The sequence below is a fragment of the Puntigrus tetrazona genome, chromosome 22 (genome assembly GCF_018831695.1).
Source record: "Puntigrus tetrazona isolate hp1 chromosome 22, ASM1883169v1, whole genome shotgun sequence".
In the NCBI taxonomy this organism is placed as follows: Eukaryota; Metazoa; Chordata; class Actinopteri; order Cypriniformes; family Cyprinidae; genus Puntigrus; species Puntigrus tetrazona.
The window spans coordinates 16,214,202-16,239,476 of record NC_056720.1 but is presented as its reverse complement, the minus strand read 5'-3'; the positions used below and the strand labels follow the sequence as shown (position 1 = coordinate 16,239,476).

At 36.9% G+C, this 25,275-nt stretch overlaps 2 protein-coding genes across 9 annotated transcripts; one reads left to right on the top strand and one right to left on the bottom strand.

Annotated features, from left to right (window-relative positions):
* Nucleotides 1-2,455: 2,455 nt before the first annotated feature.
* LOC122327679 (cerebellin-4-like) lies at nt 2,456-5,870 on the bottom strand. Its single transcript, XM_043223165.1, has 4 exons — nt 5,500-5,870; nt 5,316-5,369; nt 5,100-5,231; nt 2,456-3,178 (listed from the first exon to the last, which is right to left on the bottom strand). Exons 1-4 carry the CDS (start codon nt 5,720-5,722, stop codon nt 2,889-2,891), a joined length of 699 nt encoding a protein of 232 aa, XP_043079100.1. The 5' UTR covers nt 5,723-5,870; the 3' UTR covers nt 2,456-2,888.
* A 306-nt stretch (nt 5,871-6,176) lies between these two features.
* LOC122327678 lies at nt 6,177-20,715 on the top strand. 8 transcript variants are annotated; one of them, XM_043223160.1, is made up of 11 exons: nt 6,177-7,824; nt 8,046-8,218; nt 9,410-9,516; nt 10,267-10,366; nt 13,970-14,181; nt 15,485-15,641; nt 17,096-17,398; nt 17,613-17,657; nt 18,261-18,340; nt 19,287-19,336; nt 20,497-20,715. In XM_043223160.1, exons 4-11 carry the CDS (start codon nt 10,282-10,284, stop codon nt 20,528-20,530), a joined length of 966 nt encoding a protein of 321 aa, XP_043079095.1. In that variant the 5' UTR covers nt 6,177-7,824; nt 8,046-8,218; nt 9,410-9,516; nt 10,267-10,281; the 3' UTR covers nt 20,531-20,715. The 8 variants fall into 8 exon arrangements, 7 of the variants coding, with proteins under 7 accessions (XP_043079095.1, XP_043079097.1, XP_043079098.1 ...); XM_043223162.1 differs by adding an exon at nt 12,813-12,963 and having other exon boundaries at nt 6,177-8,218; XM_043223163.1 differs by having other exon boundaries at nt 6,177-8,218; nt 10,267-10,356.
* Nucleotides 20,716-25,275: the final 4,560 nt, after the last annotated feature.

Sequence of the window (25,275 nt, the reverse complement as noted above, 5' to 3'; positions counted from 1 at the left end):
ATTAGCATGTTAGTAGAATATTAGACAGGTAGGGTTAGTGTTAAGATAAGTTGATATTTAAAGTTATTTATAGTCATTAGAGTATCTTTTAGGAGACTATCACAATAAAGGGTTAAAAGATATTAATCAGAGAGTCTCCTAATACTCTACAGAGAGGTTGTCGACACGTAAGTACAAAGATCTTTATTATCAACAGAATGTTTGGAAGAGACCATCGGAATATTGTAGAAAAATTATGATAGTGAGCAATTAATGATAGAATTTTCTTTTTTGGTTGAACTTTCCTTTTCCAGACAGGGTTTAATGGGACAGTTTACCCAAAAGAAGAAATACAAAATATCATCATTCATTCACCATGGGACCAAGTCATTCCTTTCGAGTCACAAGCAAGTCTTGAAATCCTAAATCCTCAAATAGCTAAAGTTGAGATAATGAGATAATTAAGTGATTAATTGACTTTTCCCTAAGAGCTTGATTGACAGGTGATCTGACCAATCATGTGTCGCTTCAGCTATCGGCCATCTTGCCCAACATCTATGGCCTGTCTCTAAAGAAGTCAATGTTAAAATGGAGTGAAAAAATACAGTTTTAATATACACAGTAAAAAAACCCTGTCATTTTGCTAAAAAAAACCTTAACTTTGCTTACGTTTTCTGTTATTTTAAATTAGATTCAAAACTTAGTATAATTACAAACAATACCTGTAAATGAACAACTTGACCGTTATTTTGAGGAGGGCCAGTCAAGTACTTACTTGATGAATGATAAAATAGTTCAATTCCAGAGAAATAGAGAACTAGGCTTCATGTGCAAGCTTTACTGTATATTGTACATATTAAACCAAATGTGGTTCGATTTGCATACCGCTGATATTTGTTGTATTTGAAGAAGAAAGTCTAAAAAACAAATAATGTTGAAAGTAAGCATGTAAAAGTAATTTCCAGCCAAAAATACCCTCACATGTTTAGGTTGAGGAACAACAAGGTTTTCCTCCTCATTCTTTAAATGGATAGTTCACCCACACATAAAAATGACTTCATCATTTCCTCATTCTCAAACTGCAGAACACAGAAGATATTTTGAAGAACTTTATGAAGATTTGTCTGTTTCAAAACTCGAGAGCTTGCTTATTCAAATGTGAGAACTATTAATATTTGTAAACTTTGATGTAAAAAACTTTACCATATTTACCATATTGAGATCACAATCTGATATCAGAGTTGTAAGTGATCTACACCTGTGTTGAAGTGCTTGGTTTGTCAGTATATTTGATCCGTTTTAACAGACTACAGCCAGATATTTCATGTAAATACATTATTCGAGGTAGGCCTCAAGTGTTGCTGTAGCTTTCAAGCTTTCTTCTCTGTTGTGTCTGCACTTCAACTACCTTGTGAAGCAACAAAATAATTTTAATTACTGCCAAAAAAAGAGAATAATAATAATTCAATTATAATTCAATGAAATAACTAAATACATGTGAGGGAAGGCATTGTGTGTTTCAGCAGGGCCTCATTCAATCAATCAGTCATCTCCTTCATTTATATAGCACTTCTAACAATACACATTGTGTATTGCACTATAAAGTATTGAATTTGGGTCAAAATTGAATCAAATAGAGCCAGTACTGTATTAAGACAAGATTAAGATCAAAATTTTCAGCTAATGGCATAATTTATAAAACTCGCCGTTGATTTGATCCTAAAAGTGTAGGTACAGTCAAAATTGTTCAGATTTATAAAGCCATGTGCACACCAAAACCTGCCCAAAAATGTCCTTATAAATCTCAATTAGGTGAAGATTATGTGTACGTGCATCTCCACTCGAAAATAACCTTACCATGCCTAGTTTTACTATGCATAACCTCATCTGCATATCATTTCCATGCAAATTTCCCAATGTAAAAGATAATGTAAAAGTAAAACAAAAAGGTTTTAGATTTATTTTTTAATGTTTTGATTTTGCAGTACTGCAAATATATTAAGATAAATGTATTATATTTTGGATTTGTTTTTACTTTGTGTTAATTTGTGATTTGTTTTTTATTTTTTTATTTTATTTATTTATTTATTTTTAAATGGAGTGAAAGGGATAGTTCACCCAAAATTGTAATTCTTTCATCATTTACTGTCATGAATCTGGTCCATTGTTTTTTTCCAATAACCACCTGATATCACTATTTTACTAAATTGACTCTCATGAATCTGTAAATATATCATCTAGTGTTGAGGGTTGAAAGATTGCTGCATTTTTTGAGAACAGTATTCATGTCACCTATACAACTGGACTATCTCTGCACCTGTACCTGCCCCTTTGCTGTGTCTGAAAGCCAAGCTTCTCTCATGCTGCACATCATGTTTCAGAACACACTGACAACGCACCAACAGACTAAATGGAACAGGTCACTCTTTGATAGGAAAAATTTCATTTTTAAAAAACTCAAACAATAAGTACTGTGTATTAGTGTAGAGCAGCTAGCTCCGTAATTTAATCAGCATATGAACTGATAATCTCTTCTAGTTAGAGCATGAATTAAACATAAATGATAATTACAAGCAGAACATCCCTAATACAGTGCATACCATTTTACAAGTTCACTGATCATAAACCACTGACTCTCTTGTCTGGTTTGTTTGTTTGACAAAAAGTGAGGATTATGATTGGTCAGGCTGTCTGTCAATCAAACTCAAGATAAAGATCAGTTATCTACTCTAGTCAATCTTGTTTGACATGTTATTTCAACAAAACAGATTAGTTTATATTACATGTGTGGAGAAATGTAGATTTCTTTTCCACAATCTGTTCTACCCCTAGATCACATGTTAACAATTCTTCACGATTTTCATCTTAAACCATATCGATAAAGGTTCAGACTTCCTGGAACCACATTCCTATCCTCTTAAGGGAAACAGTAGGTATCCACTGAAAGTGCTGTGATTAGATTCATTATCAAATATCATCCTGCTAGAACAAAGAGTGACATAGACGACATCTCCAGCGTCCAGGACCAACACAGCTCCATTCGAGGCGTTCACCGCAAACTGATCCTGATGACCGTGTGCTACAATCACATTGTTTCCATTCTTCTTCATGTAGACAGTTGATGGAGTTGATTGACTAGCCGGACTGTAGACAGAGATTCTGAACATGTACGCTCCTTTCAGTGGGGCTGTGAAAATACCTGAAGCGGAGAAAGAAGAGAATCAGCTGCTGTCAGTGACCCTGTACTAGGCTTTCATGGGCTACATATGAAATATATAAGAGCATTTGTAACCCCAGCCAGCAGAGGGAACCCTCACCTGAGTACTAGCTGTACTCAAGCCCTCTGCTTCTTCTTTGATCATTTCCTGTTAGAGGGCTTTATAACCAAAGGCCCTGCATGCGCTCAATGCGAAGTATTGTGAGTCTACCTGCCTTACCGAGCGCTCTATCTGTTATTCTGATTGATTCTCTTGTAGATTCTATATGATTCTACCTGTTTACCTGTTTATCGATTCCCTGATTTGCCCCTTGGTATTGTTTGCCTGATTGGACTGTTACTCTGGTTTTGACCCATCACTTGCCTCCTTACCATTGCCTTTTGGATTTTCCCCTGTACATGTTGACGGATCGGACTGCCTTTGTGTTGCTGACTCTCTGCCTGCCTTAATGTATTGCTTATTGTCTAATAAACGACTGCACATGGATTCTAACTCGTTGCAGCATTGCAGATCCCACTGTAGAACATAGGTCTAATAATCCTGGGCACCGCATGTATGTATGTATGTTCGATAGTAATAATAATACATTTTATATATATACGCATATTTCTCCACACTCAAGGATACTGCACAATAAATTTTACAAACATGAAAACAAAACAAAACAAAGTAAAGTTGGACTACACAATTAAAATGTAGGTAAAATACACAGTCTTAAAAAAGTGATATTTGAAAAGAGTCTGGATTTGTAAAGAGATAGGGAGTTAATAATTCAGATGTCTGGTGGTAGTCGACAGCTCTAATAGGGAGGGAGTGTGGATGTGAAGGAGGTCCAATAGATATGAAGGAGCAAGATTATGGATGGCTTTAAAAGTGAACAAAAGAATCTTAGTCAATTCAAGACATGACTAGAAACCAGTGAAGCAGCTGTAAAACTGGGGTGATGTGGTGAAAGGGGTGGATTCTGGCAATAATAGTTCTGAAGCAATTGAAGCTTTTAGAGGGATTTGAGGAAGACCAAAAATTCTATTGTAACCAGAATTACAATAATTGCTGACAAGAATAGCTGTAGTACAAGGAAAAAGAGAAGTTAGAATATAGGTGGACCGGTTTGATGTTATTAAAATGTGATTGATAGTGTACTGTCCAGAAGGACACCCAAACAATTAACCAGAGGAGAAGGAAAAACAGAGGAATTATCAGGTGAAAGAGAAACTGTTAGTTTCGGTTAAAGTAGATTTAGAGCCAATTTAATGACATTTTAAGTTAGAAAAATAAAACGTCATCAGCATGTGCTAATGGGAAACAAAAAAAATTATGAAGAATTGCACTTTGGCATCTGTCGTTTTTTTAAAGAGTGCTGAGAAACGGTGAAAGAAGAAGGGAAACTAATGTGAGGTAAGGAGCAGAGCTGGAAAAACCCATGGACCTAAAGTCAATCACTTTTTTTAAATTATATAGTGCTTTTAACTATACAGAATGTTAAAGTACTGAACAATATCAAATAGGAGAATAGAGTGGTAGTGATATATAATGACTTAATTATTTATTAATGCAGAGACGCGACTCAGTTGGGGTCAGTTCTCCTCTGGCCGGACACTTGATTTCTAGTTCAGTTTTAAATGTCAGACTGTAAACTAAGCTTCCAGCCATGAACTCAGCAGATGATTTTACCAGAGGAGGAACCAAATCATTCCTTTCAAGACACAAACCCCAAGTCCTCAAAAATACAGAGATAACCATAGCCTTCTGTAATTATCTGTAAACACACCTGTCTGTAATTATCAAGTAACTCTAAATACAGCAGGACAATAGCTCTCCAGCAGCAGGTTTAGAGACTCCTGGTTTATTTTTTTGCAAAAAATGAAATGTAAAAACTCTTTACATTTCATTGATAATTACCTGTAATGGGGTTGTAGGCGTTCCCTATGTTTGTGAAGACGTTCTTGTAAACTAGTGTGATGTCAGTGGTAAAAGGACCAACATTTCCACCACCAGATTTGGTCAGTGCAGCCGAAAATGCTATCTCTCTGTCTGATATTGAAAAAACAAAAGCAATATTCTTATATATTACTGTATCACTCTGAGAACGTATTAACACCATTCATATAGTTTCACCTGTAATTTCCTTCCTCAACTTCTCCAGCTCACTTTGAGTAAGATTTGACATTTCTGTGAAGCATTAATGAAGACTGTGTTAAATGTCATTTACAGTACTCATTGTAATGGCAAAGAGTTCACGTTCAATTTTACCCATTTGTTCTACTAAGAATTTGTGAAAAACATCTTAATGGTGAGGTACCCTCAGTCTTCTTGTTCAGCTCTTCTCTCAGCCGCGTCTCTAAGGCTCTGATGTTGGCTTTCTGCTCTGTGACTGTGGCGGTCAGCTCTCTTAATGCTGCGTGGATGTCAGAGAAGCACTGATGGCAGCGTTGTTGAGCTGAAGCTCCATCGTTCAGACTGTGTTTTCTGTCCTCAGAGCTGATCTGTTCACTCATCTCATTTTCCTGTCCTGAACAAGCCATTCTTCACTGATGTTTGTGTGTAGCTCTTACTTTGCAGTCCCCACAGTTTCTCATGCTCTTTTTATAGTGTCCTGATGTACTCTTCTGTACTTGATTTGTATTGCTTGAGATAAAAAAGTAGTACAGTTACTTATTAATCATATTTAGAGGGAAGTTCTGGGTTAAGTTGATCTTTAACTGATGTTCACAATGATTGTGGCACTATGTTGAGCACAACAGGAAATAGCTTTTTCACACTGATTTTTATACCACTGTCTTAAAAAAAATCAGCTTTACATAAACACACAAAAAAACCACAACACTGGATGTACATTCACAGAGATCTAAGTAATGTTTACATATAATATTGAGGCCTTGTAACAATACAATGCCCCTTATTTTAGCAGTAATGTTTCCTGTTTTAACTAAAGAACAAGTTAACATTTATTTCTGTGGTGATATCATGCCACAAATGTTACAGATGGGGTATGATAAATGTATGATAAATGTTATTTCTCCCAGCATGCAACAATATTCTCTTTCAACAAAAGGAAAACTGAATAAATGCATGATGTGTGTAAAACTCAACTGGGATCCACACACACTATTTATTGAACAAATATTGCATTGTATAAAATTTACAAATAAGGTAAAAAAACACAGGATAACCAGAGAACTGAGGCTAGAAACGCAGGTGACACTCAGCAAAGAATGACTATAGTTGCTGGCTTATATAAGCAAAGACAGTGAGATCGTATTTCCAAAATGACAACACAGAACATTTTACATAATCTAAATCTGTGTTTCTATAGCAACAATATCAAAGCCAAACATCCTAATAACAATCAGAAAGATTAAATCTTTTGAATTTTATGGCAGATTTGCCTACATCAGAATTTAACAACATCAGTTTGTGACCGTAGCCATGCATATGTGTACGGTATGATGTAGGATGTGTGTATATTATTATACTGTCATATTGTGGGATTAATTCTATTGTCCTATGTGTGTGAGAATATGCAGTTCTGTCAGTGTGAAGATCTAAGCCGTCGTCTTCTATGATGTGTAATGTTCAGACTGAATAGTCCAGATTAGGTGATGATACTATAATGGAGGTGTGTGCTCAGTGTTCATGTCTGGGAGATTTGTGAGGCCATGTAGATATTTGTGTAGTAATGTGTTATTGTGAGGTGTGAATGGCCTCTTGAAGAGCTGTCACACCCATCTCCCGCAAATCAGGTTATATTCTAACAATTTCCCTGTCTGGCTTGATGTAGATGGTACCTGAAGTCTTCCTGATATCTGACCTCAAAGAAATTGCAGTCATCCTGAGACAGAAATAAAAAGTAGAGAGAACCACAGTTAATTTTGAATTTATCATCAACTTCATGTTGAGACATGTGGAATTACTGTATCATCATCATCATGTATTGTCATTTTAATTCCAGATGTCACATGAAACTGGGTTTTGTTGGTAAGATGTTTTGTTGCTGCTGTTTCTGAGTGTGTAACACCTGATTCTGCTCTTGACAGACTGCTGTATCATGAGCATTAGAGACCAGTTCTGCTGGGGGAGTTTTCCAGATTAATTGGATGCCATGTTAAATTAAATCACTCAGACTTAGGAGAAATAGGAGAAAATCTAATTCTATACTTACCAACATGTTGTTGCGGGACCCTAAACTTAGTTAAAGCATTCGAACGCTCCCTTTAGAAAAAAATTATCTGTCCGCGTTCATACATGATAAAACCCAGGCTAAAATGTCATTCATCTTACCAAATGCTGAACCCTTACAAGGTCAGAATCAAAGCCAACATACATACCATGGAGAAAGATAGAAAAGAGTGCCTGCCAGGAAAAGCGTCAGGCACAATCAGGCACTGTTAATCAGCCACACAAAGAGGGAGGGTGGAAGGAAAACGGGGCCTAAAACCCACCGCAGCAGATACCGAAACCACCAGCCAGGAGGAACAGCAGTATCCCAGAGGGGAGTCGTACCTGAAATACTGGTATGAGACGCTTATGTATGTGCGTAACACAACGCTAATTACTCATGTCACAACCCGCAGCAATAACGCATGCCACACTGATCATCCTTCCTCGTGAGATTCAAGACAAAACGGTGAGACTGCAGTAAAATAAAACTCCCTAAAGAACCTTTCAGTGAACAGGTCTTAAAAGAATCACTCTTTTTTAGTGCAAAGAACTGTTTTCCACCCTAAAAACTTTTGTGGAATGAAAAATTTCCATGGATGTTAAATGGAACCATCAATGCCTATAAGCAAACTTGACTTGTAAGAGCTTTGTTTAAAAAAATGTTCACACCAATTTTGTCTTATCCAGCTTGAAAAGGCACTGACCTACGAGAAGCTGATGGAGTGGACCAAACCCAGCAAGATGCTCCAAGAGGAAGTTGAAGTATGGAAGTAATATGGAGGAAATCTAAGATATGAAGAGTCTTCTGATCAGCAAGGGAATGGAGGATGTGTTTGATAGGCAGAAGGTCAATCTTTAAGGTATGTCACCCAACAATGAAGCCACGGGAGCCATTGTCGCCAATCGTTCATGTGCCCAGACGTTTACTGCAGACCATCCATTCCTTTTCCTCATCCGTCATAATCCTTCCAACAGCATTCTGTTTTATGAACGCTTGTGTTCTCCCTGAAGTTAGAAATGATAAAGATAGTAACCCAGCTAGGGATACTATTGTTCAGTATGTATTGTGTGGTACTTTGATGTCATACACCGATCGGTGTCTGTTCTGTATGTTCTGATTGGTTGTCCTAGTCATATGTTTCTCATTGGCTGTCTTGGTCTCGTGACTGTCATTGTTTGATATAAGAAGCAATGTTGTCTCAATTTGTATCTTGTCTTGTATTATAAAGTTGTAACCTGCTGTCCGTGAGTCTAGTTTGTTGCATGCCATGACAAGTCTGTTCAAGTCAACTCTATATTTGTGTTATGGATCACAATAAACTGCACTTGGGTTCATTTTCAACTCACCATTTAATATAGTTACACACCAGTAAAGTTATTTCATAAGGCATGGTTATAAAAATTACTAAATATAAATAAACTGAACTATGTTTCTGGGTATTTTAATATATATTCACAAATGATCTCTTACTCATTATAAAATATTATAAAATACATTTGTTCATGTAATCTGTTTCTGTGCAATTGATTAAGCAGAAAAAAAAACATAAAAAAACAACTTTTTGTCAAACAAGTGAATCTGCATGTTACACAAGCTGTTGAAAACTGTTAGTAGTTCATAATTCAGTTATGTTCAGTTAAGTTATTACTGCCAATTCTTTTTTTTTCTCTCATTTAAATTCAAGGACACAAACACAAAAAAGGTGTTTTTAATGAAGATTGCTGAATGACATTCGCATTAATGAACTGAATTATTCTTCTGAATGTCTGTTTTTATGCTCCATTAATAAAGCAGAACATGCTTAAACATGCTTTAACTGAAAGCTGTTTTTAAAAAGCAATTGTTCATACTTATTCATCAATAACTAGCAAGTGAAAATAGAACTGAATTTATCATTGAAACATGCATCCACCGGCATAAGCTGGATTTGGGTGGTTTAACCAGCTACCATGTTCCAAAACACAGAGATGATTATTGAGATGGTTACTGCTGCTATCTCTGGATTCTGCACCAGACATTAAAATTCTAACACTTGCTTTGTTCTTGACAGTGTCATTGTAGACAACGGCTGTGAACGGGACTTTTATTTTGTCGGCGGGCGCTGTGACGTCATATGCCCGCGTCACCGCTGCTCTGTTTTGATCCTGCTGAAGAGAGGTTTGTCTGTGTTCATTTAACGTGTTAAAGTCGATGGGAACTGCTCGTTAGTTATGTATTATTAACGCCTTATGCAACAATAATGGATGTTGTTTTTGTGAGTTAAGCGCAGTCATCTTTCTCTCCCTATCGAGAACACTTCACATGCTCCCTAAACACACCTCCGTGAGAAAACAAACAATCTCCAGGACCGTGTCTTGCTCGGGGTTAGACAGATGGAGCATTGCTTGTTTTGGTCGTTTCTAACCGGTGCTCAGTGCCACGATTAAGTACAAAGATCTCATCATAAATAAAGAGTTGAGTTCACCGAATAGAATAGAATAAAGATTTCAATCCCTTCAGACCTTTTGTGTTTGTTTGGAAAAAAATAAAAAAAATAATATATATATATATATATATATATATATATATATATATATATATATATATATATATATATATATATATATATACTTAATATAGTCTCAAATACAAGTTTTTAAATATACAAAAGATTGGACTGGAACACAGCCCCAGGTTTTAATGAACACTAATCAAGTATTATTGATGAGAGAAGCTGGGCTTTTTATCATTCTGAGATAAAACACCTTCACTTGAAGCACACCAATCATTCTGCTCAAGAAGATGACTTATTGTTTTGGACATGTGCTGTTTTTTGTTTATTGTTTTAATTATTCCTGCATTTTTTCCCAAGTGTGTGTATAATTGGTGTGTTCTTTCATTAATTTTAGTTTGGTCTATTTTTTCCAGACAGAAATAAGCGAGATGGCGTTTATTAAACAGGAGAGTGAAGACCTGAGGATTGCTAAAGTATTCAGCTTGAAACGAGAAGAGACTGAGGTACAAACAGGTTGGTTTTATCCTCTAAGCTAAACTCAGACATTTTTTTCTCATTAAAACGTCCAGCTCTACACGAATGAATGCTGTTTCTGAAGAATGTGATATGAGTGTACTAATTATTAAAGATTTGACGGGGAGTGGGTCGTCTTCTAGACACACTTGTAGACTAATACTAATGACCAGACTAATACTGATGCTGCCTTTTTGGGGGTTTTTAACAAGTTGGATATTTTCTTTTACAACAATTATTAAATTAGTAAAAAACAGAAGTAGTCTAAACAATACAATTATTTTTAAAAACCACAAACTGTTTTTAATAATTGTATTTTCTTACTTTATTAATTATATAAATTATTGTATTTACAGGCCAGTTATTTAGTAGTCGTCAGTGGTTAATAAGATTTGATCTTTCATACTTCCTGAATAATAACATTGTGGCAGTCAAAATGTAAAAAACAAAGAATATTTTCTCAGTAGAATAAAATAATATTTGTTTCACACTCATGTTCTAAAGCTAAAAGATACTAGGAGTTAAAATGATCATTTTATATGCCATAAAAAGTTGCATATCATTTATGATCTTCAATGAAATAGTAATTTTATATATATATATATATATATATATATATATATATACAGATATGGACAAAATTGTTGGTACCCTTCGGTCAATGAAAGAAAAAGTCACAATGGTCACAGAAATAACTGTTATCTGACAAAAGTAATAATAAATAAAAATTCTATAAATGTTAACCAATGAAAGTCAGACATTGTTTTTCAACCATGCTTCAACAGAATTATTTAAAAAAATAAACTCAATGGAAACAGGCATGGACAAAAATGATGGTACCCTAGAAAACACTGAAAATAATGTGACCAAAGGGACATGTTAATTCAAGGTGTGTCCACTAATTAGCATCACAGGTGTCTACAACCTTGTAATCAGCCATTGGGCCTATATATGGCTCCAGGTAATCACTGTGTTGTTTGGTGATATGGTGTGTACCACACTCGACATGGACCAGAGGAAGCAAAGGAAAGAGTTGTCTCAAGAGATCAGAAAGAAAATTATAGACAAGCATGTTAAAGGTAAAGGCTATAAGACCATCTCCAAGCAACTAGATGTTCCTGTGACTACAGTTGCACATATTATTCAGAAGTTTAAGATCCATGGGACTGTAGCCAACCTCCCTGGACGTGGCCGCAGGAGGAAAATTGATGACAAATCTAAGAGACGGATAATCCGAATGGTAACAAAAGAGCCTAGAAAGACTTCTAAAGAGATTCAAGGTGAACTTCATGCTCAAGGAACATCAGTGTCAGATCGCACCATCCGTCGTTGTTTGAGCCAAAGTGGACTACATGGGAGACGCACCAAGGAGGACACCATTGTTGAAAACAAATCAAAAAAGCAAGACTGGAATATGCCAAACTACATGTTGACAAGCCACAAAGCTTCTGGGAGAATGTCCTGTGGACAGATGAGACAAAAATCGAAGTTTTTGCCAAGGCACATCAGCTGTATGTTCACAGACAGAAAAAAATGAAGCATATCAAGAAAAGAACACTGTCCCTACTGTGAAACATGGAGGAGGCTCTGTTATGTTCTGGGGCTGCTTTGCTGCGCCTGGCACAGGGTGTCTTGAATCTGTGCAGGGTACAATGAAATCTCAAGACTATCAAGGAATTCTAGAGAGAAATGTACTAGCCAGTGTCAGAAAGCTTGGTCTCAGTCGCAGGTCATGGGTCTTGCAACAGGACAATGACCCAAAACACACCGCTAAAAACACCCAAGAATGGCTAAGAGGAAAAAATTGGACTATTGTAAAGTGGCCTTCTATGAGCCCTGACCTCAATCCTATTGAGCATCTTTGGAAGGAGCTGAAACATGCAGTCTGGAAAAGGCACCCTTCAAACCGGACACAACTGGAGCAGTTTGCTCATGAGGAGTGGGCCAAAATACCTGCTGAGAGGTGCAGAAGTCTCATTGACAGTTACAGGAAGCGTTTGATTGCAGTGATTGCCTCAAAGGTTGCGCAACAAAATATTAAGTTAGGGGTACCATCATTTTTGTCCAGGTCTGTTTCATGAGTTTATTTTTTTAATAATTATGTTGAAGCATGGTTGAAAAACAATGTCTGACTTTCATTGGTTAACATTTATAGAATTTTATTTATTATTACTTTTGTCAGATTAAAGTTATTTCTGTGACCATTGTGAGTTTTTCTTTCATTGACCAAAGGGTACCAACAATTTTGTCCACGTCTGTATATATATATATATATATATATATATTATTAATAGCACTTTCAAATTGTTGTTTACAAAGTAAAATCTATTTTATATAGCAAACATTAAAACATAACAAATTATCGTAATAATTTGTTATAATGTCGTATTGTTAAATTATTGAAATATTATATTTTTCAGTGTAATAATTTGATACTTTTTTCAAGGATAAAAGAGCCTCAGACACTTTGATTTCCTGAGAATCAGACAGTGCAAACATACAGACATCTTCAAGACGCCCCACAGAGCGCAGGCTTAAGAAACGACCTGCACATTTGGTTCTTTGTAAAACCCCTCCTTCCACTCAGCTTGCTTCATGTGAGTGAACAGTCACGTCCAGTATCATCTGAAATGTCTCGGTGCGACTGGTACAATGGTCTTCTTTCTACAGAAGTAAACTTAACAGTAACAAAGGTTTGAAGATTTCATGGATATGTTATTTATTGTATTGGGTGTTCCCTCTCCAAGGGTCTTTCTGTGTAAACTACTCTCAGATCTGACGCCTGGGTTAGTGTGACTTCCAGGCCCTGGTGCTCTTCTTCATGAGGGGGATGTTTCATCTCTGTTTCATATTTAAAGGAATGTAGCAAAAAGGTCGAGGCTGATTCTGTAACCAGAAAGCCCGTAGAATGTAGTGTATTAGATTATCCTCTGAGGACTTGATGTTTTGTATAAATATGATATGATTGAATTGGCATAATACATATCTAGCTGACTGATAATAAATTGTTATATTTGGTCTTCTACTGTTTCACTCTAGTAGATTACTCTGTATCCCTGTTAGCAGCGTGCACCTGAACGAACGAGTGAATAATAAAGAGCTTACTAGAATAACCAAATATCAAAATACTAGTTATTAATAATAATAATTACTATACAAACAATATTAATAATAATTATTATTATAGACAAATCACCAATTTGTATTTGAACCTAAAATTCGAGGTCCTAATAAAACGGAGTCAGATTGAACATAATATTAAATAACATTACACGCTGAAGAGACCGAACACACAGAGGACCTTCATCCACCATCGGACGCCTTCCTTGGGCCAGCTTGGGGACCTAACAAAATATTGTTTTTCAGTGTATAACAATTCACACGCCTGACAAGAACTGAACAAGCATGATGTATTAGACTAGGCCAAAGAAGATTATCTATATGACTGCATATGAGTGTGTACTACTGTGTTTTATGTGTGTGTTTTCAGCTGTACCTGTCACAGATTGAGTGGAGCTTCTGACGTTGTAATTGTGTTTCTGGTTACTGGAACTCATCTTATAAAAACAAGTTAGCGTTTTATGTTATTTTACTTCTGTTTAGATATGCCAGGAAACACACAAAAAGTGTGCATTGGATGCAACACCCTAATAAGTGTTGCATTCAAGACTTGTCCGCTTTGCAAACAACTGCAGCCATATAAAGCCAAAGTAGCAGCAAGGAGATGCAACTTTCAAAACAAGAAAGCTGAGTGGAAGAAGTCAATCAAGAAAAACAACAACAGGACAGTTGTCCTTAATGGCAGCCACGTGTTGGTAAGTTCAGGTCAGGGCTAAGGATGCTAAAAAGGATTCATAATGTCGAGTAAAGTTAAACAGTCAATAGCCATGTTTCCATGCAATAGTCAAGCAAACTTTTGAAATGTTGCAGAAGAAGAGAAAAAAAGGACATGCAAATAAGAGTTGGAGTGAATAAATCAGGGCTCCAGACTGTGACTGAAACTGTCGCGTTTGAGAGTCCTCATTGGGAACTATATATATATATATATATATATATATATATATATATATATATATATATATATATATATATGTGTGTATATGTGATCACATCTTTTGTTATGGTCACATATTAAACTGAAAGGATGCACATCAAAATTGAAGCGGGAAAGAAGTGGCACACAGTCTGCTAAACACAGCTCATGTGCAGCGTGAGAGAGATCACAATGACAGATGTGCTGGACAGAACTGGAAAATGTGCAAAGCCCGTAAATAATACTGCAATGTAAAATAATACATTTCCCTCAGAATAACCATTCAGTGTCCATAATCTAAGTCAGATAAATAACTATAAAGCAGAGCATTTTGCTATATTTACGCCATGCACTATTGCATATTAATATTTTTCTTAAGCAGTTTTTTGCTTGATTCAACTCCTATGAAACTGCATTTTACTAATAAAGAAAAACAGACTGAATGTGTCAAAGATATGACAAGATTTATATTCGGATGCAGTTAGGAGGAGCCCCAACTACACTCAGTGGATGCTTACGGCCCATGATATTGGTGCAGATTACTGTATATGTTATGAACAGTATTTTATGACTGTATATTTTAATACAGTTAGTTCTCACAAAGTGAACCTTAATTCCCAGGTCCCAAGATGGATGCTAAAGTCAAGAAAAGATGAGACGGATGACAGTATGATTGAAAAATAAATAAAACGTGTTTATTCTGTGGCACCTTAAATATAACTCGGCGTGTACTTCTAGATCTTTACTTTTATTATTTTTGTCTGGAGGCCTATGAATTAAGATCCCATGAGAGATGTTCCCGCACCGAGGCCGTTCCTAACCGTTTGTCACCCGCTTTGGGCTGCATTTCAGCACATTTAACATTTTTATTTATTTTTTTTAATAAATAATTTGCCATTTACATCAACCTTTTCTAACGTGGCACTTCAAAAAGTGTATAAAATACATTGATGAAAACATGGCTGGCAAAACGTAAAATTAATTAACAGCTTGATATTAGTGGCACTTTTTAAAAAATAAAATAACCATTAAATAATGATCATGAAATTAAGTAATTGTATTCTTCTTTTTTTTTTTTATTCCAGCTTGACAAACTTGCTGCCCTTGATTTCTTCCCCATACTTCTTTTGGCAAAGAAGTTCAAGAGAAGCTTGGTGGCCGATGTCATCCTGGGAGGGGATTATGTTTTGGATCCTGATTTGCTCCAGAGGGTTAAATCAATGTATGAAGCAGTGCTAAAGAGTAAGTCGTGCTTTCTTGTTTTCTGTAATCTGGAAACACTGATAACCCAAAGGAGCTTTCTCTTTATCATTCTTCTTATTTTTTATATTGATGCAAAAAGGTGAGCATTACATTTAGCCATAATAGGATTAAGCAGTATTTGATGGCACTATCAACAAACTAGATAAAAATGATTAAGGCAGTTTGTTGATAGAAAATTTTTTTAGAGTGAAAGTAGTCGTAGAAGTCTTCTGTCTAATAGAAAGTGGAAGGACAGTTTCCTGTTTTCTCAGCCAGTCAGAGTTTTGGCATGAATTGATCTTAAAACATTAGATTCATCCACGCTGGAGTCTTACTGGAGCACAACCCACGCATGGTACTGCAATACCAGGTTTTCAAACATAGATGGAAACAAAGAGGCAAAACCTATGGGCTGCAGCTTTAAGAAAATCAGTTTGAGACAAAAAGGAGACATGGCACACTATTGTAAAGTTTTACCATATACAGTATGTCTTCTCAAAATTTAGGTAAATGCAAATTTTTGTAAAAATCTTATCCACAAACACCAAATCTGTTTTAAGGGACAAACAGAAGTTGATTAGCAAATACATGATTGGTAATATGGTTGAGACATCTGCTTTAACAGCACAAAAGAAATTTGGTACTAATTAGAAGTTGACTCTCATGTGGCAGTACATGATCAGGAAATTTTGTTATTGAGAATTAAAAAACTTTACTGATCTAATCAATTAAAATTGCAGAGATAAATCACAAATTTATCTTAAAGAAGCACTAATCTCTACAACAGTAGCTTAGGACAGTGGTTCTGAGTGTGGCCTATGAGGAACGCTTGGTGGTTGGGGTCCTCAAGACAGGTTTGAGAACCACTGACACTGGAAGCTAATATCTGTGGTGTAGTGGATGGGAACACAGTGAGGCTGAAATGCTCCCCCAATGAACATTTCCTGGCGACGACCCTGTCATGAAGTGACTCTCAGAGCAGTTCTGGGGATGTTGTTGATGTAAGAGGCACTTAATTAATTTATTGATATATATATGTCGTCATTGAGAGAGATGGCATGTGTATATATATACATATATGCGTATATGTGTATATATATATATATATATATATATATATATATATATATATATATATATATATATATATATTATTATTATTATTTTTTTTTTTTTTTTTTGTGGTATGAGATAACCCCATCTTCATATACAACCAGTTAAAACAGCAGCTTTTGTAACATCCCTTTGTCATTGTCATGAAAATTTTGAATATTCTGATCAGACTTTTAAGAGACACTATTGCAAGACTACAAAGTGACCAGATTAGTTGACAGAGGGACGATTTACCTTATTTTATAATAACACATTCAGGTCCTCTTCCTTGTGAATTCAGTAATTAGTCATAGGCAAACTGTTTAATTTCTCTTGTTTTTAATGTTTGTTTTGTGTGCAAGTTCACTTTCAAAGACAGAAGAAGGCCACAAGTAGCACAGAAACTGCTGACCCTCCAGAAGCTACCAGCACTGATGCCTCCAGCCCTCTAGAAGATATCGGTACCGATGCCACCATCCCTCCAGAAGCTACCGCTAGTCCTCCAGAAGCTACCAGCACTAATGTCTTCAGCCCTCCACCAGGTATCAGTACGAGTCCTTCAGAAGCAGCTGCCACCAGTCCTCCAGAGGTCACCAGCACTGATGCCTCCAGCCCTCCAGAAGCCACACGACCCCGGGACCAGAAGGGCAAAAAAAGACCTAGAAGTGAAGTATATGTCCTTAAAAATCAGTAATAGTCAGTTAGAGAATAATATGTGGAGCGTGACAGTGCAATTTTATTTTTATACAATAGTCACAAGTTTGAACACACCCATCCACTGAACGACCTTTTATTGGTACTGTGTATTAATTAGTAAAATGTACAGTATTTTAATACAGTGTTTAATAAAGTGTGGTTTCTTGTGTATACTTCATGCAGATCCAGTCCAACAGAAGGGAGCCAGCAAGATGGAAAAAAAAAAGTGTTAAGTACATTTTCTGTATTTAAAGGGGTCGTATGATGCTATTTTAAAGATCTTTATTTAGTGTAACAGAATATGTTGACATGCTTTAATTTTCAAAAAACCTTTTTTTTTTTTTATACCTGACATTATTATAGTTCCTCTATGCCCTGCCCTTCTCAAACACATTGTTTTCTACAAAGACAGTCTGCTCTGATTGGCCAGCTGACTCAGTCTATTGGGATTGGCCGACCCCCACAAGCATGCATCGGAAATATAACGTCTCTTGCCATATACAGGAGATCGGCTTTTAAAGAAAATATAAAGACAGTTAATAACATCCTTAGTTTCACCATCAGTTTAAGCCCGAAAGAGAAACAGAGTCATGTGACAGACACAGTGCTCATTTGTATTTCTACACACACACACACACACACACACACAAAAAGGTCAGTTTCTTATATATCACAAACAGCTCCATACAATACTAAAGAAAAAGAAAAATATGATATATCTTATGACCCCTTTAACATGATGTATCAACTACACTTTGATTCTGCAGGCATTGCTTGGTATATTGTCTGTGCTGGTATATTTATTTTATTGTTACTCTGCCTATTTTCCAGATGAGTGTCCAGAGTGTTCTACGAGAGTGAGCCAAAACAATTTTGACTACTCCAATGTTTTAAAAAGAAGAGTGAGAAAGGTTTGTTTTTCTAAAGTCTTTTCACACAGTCTTGCTTTAGATCGATGTACTTGCATTTGAATTGTCCCCCAAAGAAGTCAGTGAGCAGAGCGAGACCCTTACGATGGGAAAAGGTTGCCTATCTGCCCATCCTACAGCAAGACAACTCCTGTCTCCATGCCCACTTGTCCCGTTATTGGTATTGTGCTTTTAAGAGCAGGTTTTCCAGGGTTATTCCATGTTGGAGGTTCAGGGGTTGGGGAAGCTAGGGTTGTCTGGACGCCCAGCAGAATCCAGAATCTTCAGTGGCTAATCATTTCCATCTCATGCTCAGATTTCTTCCTCCTCCCAGATTGTGCTGCCAAGTGAAGAGGAGAGAATGTATATTTATACACAGGGCATGTGCTCACTGAATGGCATGCCTTCACTGTCAGCGTATCAAGTGCAGACTTTGGAAGAGATGGGATGGCAGTTAAATTCAGGATGGCTCTGGGCTTTTGGAAAAACATTTGTTTGCTGCAATGGCAGTTAGAAACATAACCCTTCTCTCTCCATCCGCAAAATGAAGGTTGGAATACCACCCTCTTGTTCTGAGTTCAGTAGGGGTCCTTTTCGTGAGCTTTCCACAAAGTCTGATGGACGAGGGAGCTTGGATTCATTCTTTGTGTTTTAAACACCTTTTAGCTTGGGAAAATTGAAAATTAAGAATGCATCAAAGCGACAGGCTGAAGGCAAGATGCTTCCTGAGTTTAAAACACATTAATAAATGTCGCACTATCGCAACCTGCAACCTATCACACTGCTGGAGTGAGCATTCGCACTATACCTGCCTATTTTCCTCCAAAATATCTTAAATTGTGTTTTGAAATAAGAACTAAGCCTTTATGGGTTTGGAAAAACATGGGGGTAAACTTTGTGTTGTTGAAACTTGTGTTGTGATCATTTTTGTTTTGTGTTTGTTCTATAGGGACCAGAGGAGGTCCTCATTCGTTGGGGTTCCATGCCATGCCAGACTTGGTATGTGTACTAATGTACAGTTTATTACATACACACTATACACAACAGTTTAAAGGTCCCATGGCATGAAAATTTCACCATTAATCTGAGTTCCCCTAGCTTTGCATATGGTCCCCCAGTGGCTAGAAATGGTGATAGGTATCCTGGGTATCCTGCTTTACCTCTGAGTAAATGAAAGCTCAGATGGCCCAATCTGGAATCGTCTCTTTATGTCGTCATACGGGGAAAGGTTACATCTCCTTTCTCTGCTTTGCCTGCCCAGAGAATTTAACAGACTAAACCAGGATGGCCAAACTGTATCCTCAAAAGGATGGATGATCTGACAGGATTTTTACTATGAGGTAAATCAGATTCACAAACCTGCCATGTCTACCTAGCCATGATGAAGATGTATACGGTTTAGTTTCAGCAGGCAACAAATTTTACAGCTACGTTGTTATTCCAGCTAATGTTACAACTAGTCACTAGGCCAGCTAATCACAACAATGCACACAATAACAAATGATAATAAATAAATCATCATTTTATTGTTTTAGGCACATGCACACAAACTTTGTTTCATAAATGACAATCATGAAATGCAATCAAAACTTCAGATGCGCCCATAACAACAAAGAAAAATTATTTCTTGAAAACTCAAGCGGTTTTTATGATCATTTATGTCCAGTCTGGTGGTTTTATAGTTTGTTTGTTTTTTTTTACCACAGCTGTCGTGGGTTTTTTTGTCATATGATCATATTTGTAATTTGAGGCTTATTACTATGATTCAGGTACCCAACATCACAAGAAGATAGATGAATCTGTGTTGATGAATCGTGCGTCACTCAGAGAAAACAGGCCAATCACAAGAGAGGCTCATGAATATTAATTAGACCGGCCAAAATCAACCTGTTTTTAACAGAGCTCATGAGAAAGGAGCTGTTAAACATATTGAGAGGGTTTTTGCTACTTATACCACAAATACATATTTTTAAGGAAATCAACACCTAAAATATTACTCCAAAAAGGTGCATGACATGGGACCCTTAAATTTTTGGGTAACTGTAACAATGACAATATTTTACTGAAACGTTTGAATATTTTCTATTGATATTTCATAAAGGGCTTACAGTCACTCAGCAAATGTACATTTTCTTTTTTTTTTTTTTTTTTTTTTACAGTGGAACCAAATGGAAAGACACCTTCCCTTCATGAAGAATGAATCTTAAAAAATAAACTTGATTAAGCTAACTTACTTTGTAGTATGGTGGTTTATGTAGCAGGTTTGATTTTGTAAACATCCATGTAGAAATCATATTCCAAGTTCTTTGCTTGTTGATTCCCTAAAATGTACATGATTTGATCTTTACAAATAACTTAAATAAAAATGCTGTGCTAAATTTCTGTTTCTTATGCATCATTATCGGATATGGTTTCGAAGAGTATAGAAGCCCCAAGAGGCGAAACCCTGTAGTGATGAGGGCAACAGTTTTTAGATGGTGTTGCTGCTATTTTGGGCTGAAAACTCCTGAAAGTCGCTAGAAGATGAGAGAGATCGAGTGGGTGTGGTGCAATAAACTGGTCAGGAAAGAAATGATTTACCAGTGGCATGGAGGTGAGTGCAGGGAGAATGAGTGTGTAGCAATGAAGAGTGCAAGATTAATTGTGTTCTTGGTGAAATTAAGAGGATAATAATTCATAATATATTGCGCACCCAAAATGGCACATCTCTTAGCCTATTCAGAAACGTAACAGGAAATTTAATGATATTGTTATGTGTCATCCCAAACACAGATATTGCAGTACGACATCGATGTTGGTGACAACACACCAATTAAACCGTACCCATACTATGTCAGTCCTGAAAAACATCAGCACGTCCAAAGCCAAGCTAACTATATGTTATCACATATAAGTTCTCCCTGCCTTCTTGTCCTCAAGTCTGATACGGACCACAATCCCCCCTAATTTTTATTCATCAAATGCGGAATTCCAATCAGCACCTAATGTGATGGGCTTTGTTTGTCCAAGCTTTTAATGTAAAAAAATAAAACATGTAGTGGGCAAAAATAGCTTGAAGAAAGTTGTAAACAGGCTTTGTCACACTAGTGACCCAAAATAGCCTGGTTACAAATTTCTAGAGCTGTTTCTACAGGTATGTCTATACGAAAAAACGATTCATTGACGTTGAAGTCACTGACTTTACAGGTAAATATTCAGTCTTTCCACATATACAGGAGATACAAGTGTATGTATCTAATTGATATCTGAAATATTTCAAATATGAATGAGCTAAAGAACCTCAGGTTTGGTAAATCGGACTTTGAAACATTCATGTTTTTCTTCATAAATATTTGCAAATAACAAATAAGATCCCTGTCAGCTTTATAGGTAATTAATAAGATTTTAAAACTCAATTGTTGCCAAGGCCATGTGTTCAAAGAGCAGCTGTTGGGTTTTTAGCTGTTTGTTTGTAGCTCATGTAGCTTCACTTTTAATAAATACTCCAGTGCTACGGACTGATATCAGTGCAGCCTAAACTCGCTTTCATCAGGGTTTTCTAAGGTTTAGACATTACTGTGCTGTTGATTACTCTACAAGAACAAAATATTCATTTACCCAGAACAACAAGGTAAGAACTTCAAAACATTCCTCAGGAAGTGTGAGATATACAAGAAATGTGTCTAACACAAACATCATAACTATAAGATCTAAAAATACATGACAGGTTCAGTGGTTTATTTGATGAAGTATGTTCTTAATTGAACTGCTTGAGTAAGTGTTTTTTTCATCAGGTGATGGAGAGTCATCGCTCTACAGTTATTCTGCTGTTGCTCGTCTGTGTGTCGTCCTTCATTCACGCTCAACCAGCAGGTGTAATGCGTCGTTATCAGAAATTCCTTGATCAGCATCGGGGTCCTTATGTGAGAGCAGGTACATGTACAAGTGAAATCGAAGACAGAAAAATCAACTCTGAGACTGGAGCCTGCAAACCTGTCAACACCTTCATACAAGCAAATGAAAATGACATTAAAGCAGTTTGTAGTGGAGGAACTCGACTGTACTATAACCTGTTTAAGAGTGGCACGTCATTTCATCTGATCACATGTAGATTAAAAAGTAGTAGCCAGTGGCCAAACTGTGAATATGATGCACGTTATCCAAGGGATTTCCCCACTAGTTACATTGTGTTAGCATGTGACCACGGCTTGCCTGTACATTATGAAAGATCAGAATAGAGGACTGGCTGGTGTGCAGTCAGTGAGTTTTAACAAGTTCTTCACATTATTCAATTAATCAATCAATCACTTTTATTTATATTAACAATACAGATTCTATAAAAACGTTAAACAGTATTAAGTATAAATTCACATGTGCTGTAAACATGACAAACACAGTTTTAATTGGGAAAATGTTAATTGATAATAATGTTAAAAATTCCTTTACACTATTTCTTCACGTTAATAGTGTATTCTGTTCTTCTTCATGCATGTCTATGTGTGAAATTGTAAGGAAATTATAAGCAATCTGTTAAGAGCTTTTGAGCATTAAAAAAAATTAATGGTAGTAGTGAATGAGCAAAAACAGATGAGGGAAGAATGAAGATGGTGGGGGTTTTTTACCCCACATCTGTAAACCTCAATAAAACATCTCTACTGCCCTTAAACATGTCTGCTTGATTGTCTCACATCTCATCCAACAATACATTTACTGTCTTTTCAAAAGGTTCAGTCATACTTCTCTTATTTTACTGGAAACTGTTTCTTCTCAACTTGTGAACTCTACACTTTCATTACTGTGTAAGGAGGTGAATCAAAACCTGTAAATGCAATAAGACTTCTATTCTGAGAAGGGATATCCAAAGGACTTGTCCAAAAGTCCAAAAGGACTTCAAAAAGAGAGTAAACAACACCTCTGCTCTTCCTGCTTTCCCTCCTTCTGCCCAAAAGACTTGGTTTAAAGTTCATTAGGAATAAGACATTATATGTCATGTGTCTTGTGAATCTATTGTTCTTCACTTTCATGTTTGGTCTCATTTGAAAGGTCTCAGTGCGATTGGTAAATTGGTCTCAATTTCACAGTAGGGTTAGGGTTAGGTTAGGATTAAAAACACCTTTGCATCCAGATATCTCCATTCTTCCTCTGTCCACAAATCAGGCCACACGCCCTCAACACCAACTAAACTCAGTCATTCTGCCAACACAACCAAACCAACACAAGTGGCTAATATAACCAAAGCAACACACCTTACTAATCGAACCAAACCCACACCACCTACTAACGCAACCAAACCAACACAACTGGCTACCATAACCAAGCCCATGCTACCGACTAACACAACCAAACCCACACACTCTGCGAACGCAGCCAAACACACACACTCCTCCACACTAATAACCAAACCTGGCTCTAAACTGAGCTCTGGACTGTCAATCAGCTGGACTGCTCCGCCCCTGACCCAGGCCACGCCCCCTCTGAGGCCGGACCGCACCCCAGACTCTCTGCACCCAAAGGCGGTCCGAGCTCACCCGTATGAACCACACAAAGACTTTTTATACTGATTTGTACAGAACGGTTTTTAAACGGCGCTTCATTCAATCACTTTATTTCTACTGTCTACCGTTTTTTCTTTCTTCGTAATCGATCTGACTCGAGCCGAGAATCCTTTTCTCTCTCGGTCTCTCTCCTGTTACTGCTTGTCAACATGGCAAATGTAGCTCGTAACTCGCTCCTCAGTGCCTGTCCGTAACTGTGAAATATCCAAGCACTTCGGCTCGGCTGCACTGAGAAAATTCTACAAATCCAAACAGGTCCTCGAACAATATATTTTCAGTTGTAGGCTTTAGTCGTATTAGAGCTGACATGAACATATATATTTTTTGTAAGATGACACAGAATTCTCCATAGAGCTTATTTATATCAAGGGTTTCTGTTGAGACTATTTCACTCAAACGGCTCTTTACCAGGAAGGATCAACTCAAGGCGAAATAAAACACAAGACAAGTTTCTGGATTTTAAGGCTTGCAAGGATTGGGCTGTCGGTTGCAAGCGGGAGAGAAGCAGGTTTCTCCTTAACCTCCCTTTTGCCTCCAGACGGATCTCAGTCCGCCTGAGGCCGGGGGCCGGGCAGGCCCCCGCCTTCTGCCTCCTTCCCTGCTTTGCCTCCTCCGTTTGCCTCCTCCGAAGCTCAGATCGCAAGTAGGCTTTATTTATAGAGGAAAAGACAAGATACAGTAAATGAAAACAATTGGCCACATTTCTTGTGCGTCAGAATCTTCACTCCTTCAGATTCTTCCGGTGGCCCTATCAGTATTATACGGAGGCCATGTTATGACCAAGAATCAAACTGAAACTAAAAACCCACAGGTGCATAACTGTCAACATTTAACTCCAACATTCCGTTCAGACCAAGCTGACAAAGCCTGGCACCCGATGAAAGCTGAAACTGAAGGGTCGAGATTTCAAAATGTCAATACATAACTCTAACATATTCCTCCTGTTTGACGTTTTAGCACCTGAAAAATAACATAATAAAGCATATGCATATTAAACTACATCTCTACTGATTACTTGATTAAATAGTCGATGCTTACTTTAAACAGCAAGGTTGGGCGAAAACCCCAGTATCTGAGGAAAAATTCCCAACCGACCCCCAAAATGTTACCTGGGCGATCACCTGTAAGGCTTGCATCTTAATCATAATGTATACAATATAAAATTTTAAAGCTTGAACATAGGAGGAAAATGTGAAAATAAACTGAAAAGGAAGAATGAAATAAAACAGTGCCTCTTGTTCTCAGCACGGCTACTGTAGCTTATCAGTGTACCTTTTGTATCATAACATCAGCACTCAGCCATGTCACAGCTGTGGTTTTAACTGAGACTTCATACATGATACTTAAAGCTCTCCATTTCTCTCTTGGTGGAGAAGCATGGTAAAACTGAGAAATGTCTGGCTA

Bases quoted from the DNA above. Each gene is read 5' to 3' on its own strand.
- LOC122327679 (XM_043223165.1), bottom strand. From the start codon at position 5,722: ATGGCTTGTTCAGGACAGGAAAATGAGATGAGTGAACAGATCAGCTCT. The intron at 5,232-5,315 runs GTGAAACTATAT...TTTCAATATCAG, and splicing joins GTTGAGGAAGGAAATTACAG to ACAGAGAGATAGCATTTTCG. The intron at 3,179-5,099 runs GTAATTATCAAT...TCTCCGCTTCAG, and splicing joins CGCCTACAACCCCATTACAG to GTATTTTCACAGCCCCACTG.
- LOC122327678 (XM_043223157.1), top strand. The intron at 14,182-15,484 runs GTAAGTTCAGGT...TTTTTATTCCAG, and splicing joins TTAATGGCAGCCACGTGTTG to CTTGACAAACTTGCTGCCCT. The intron at 17,658-18,260 runs GTTAAGTACATT...CCTATTTTCCAG, and splicing joins CAAGATGGAAAAAAAAAAGT to ATGAGTGTCCAGAGTGTTCT.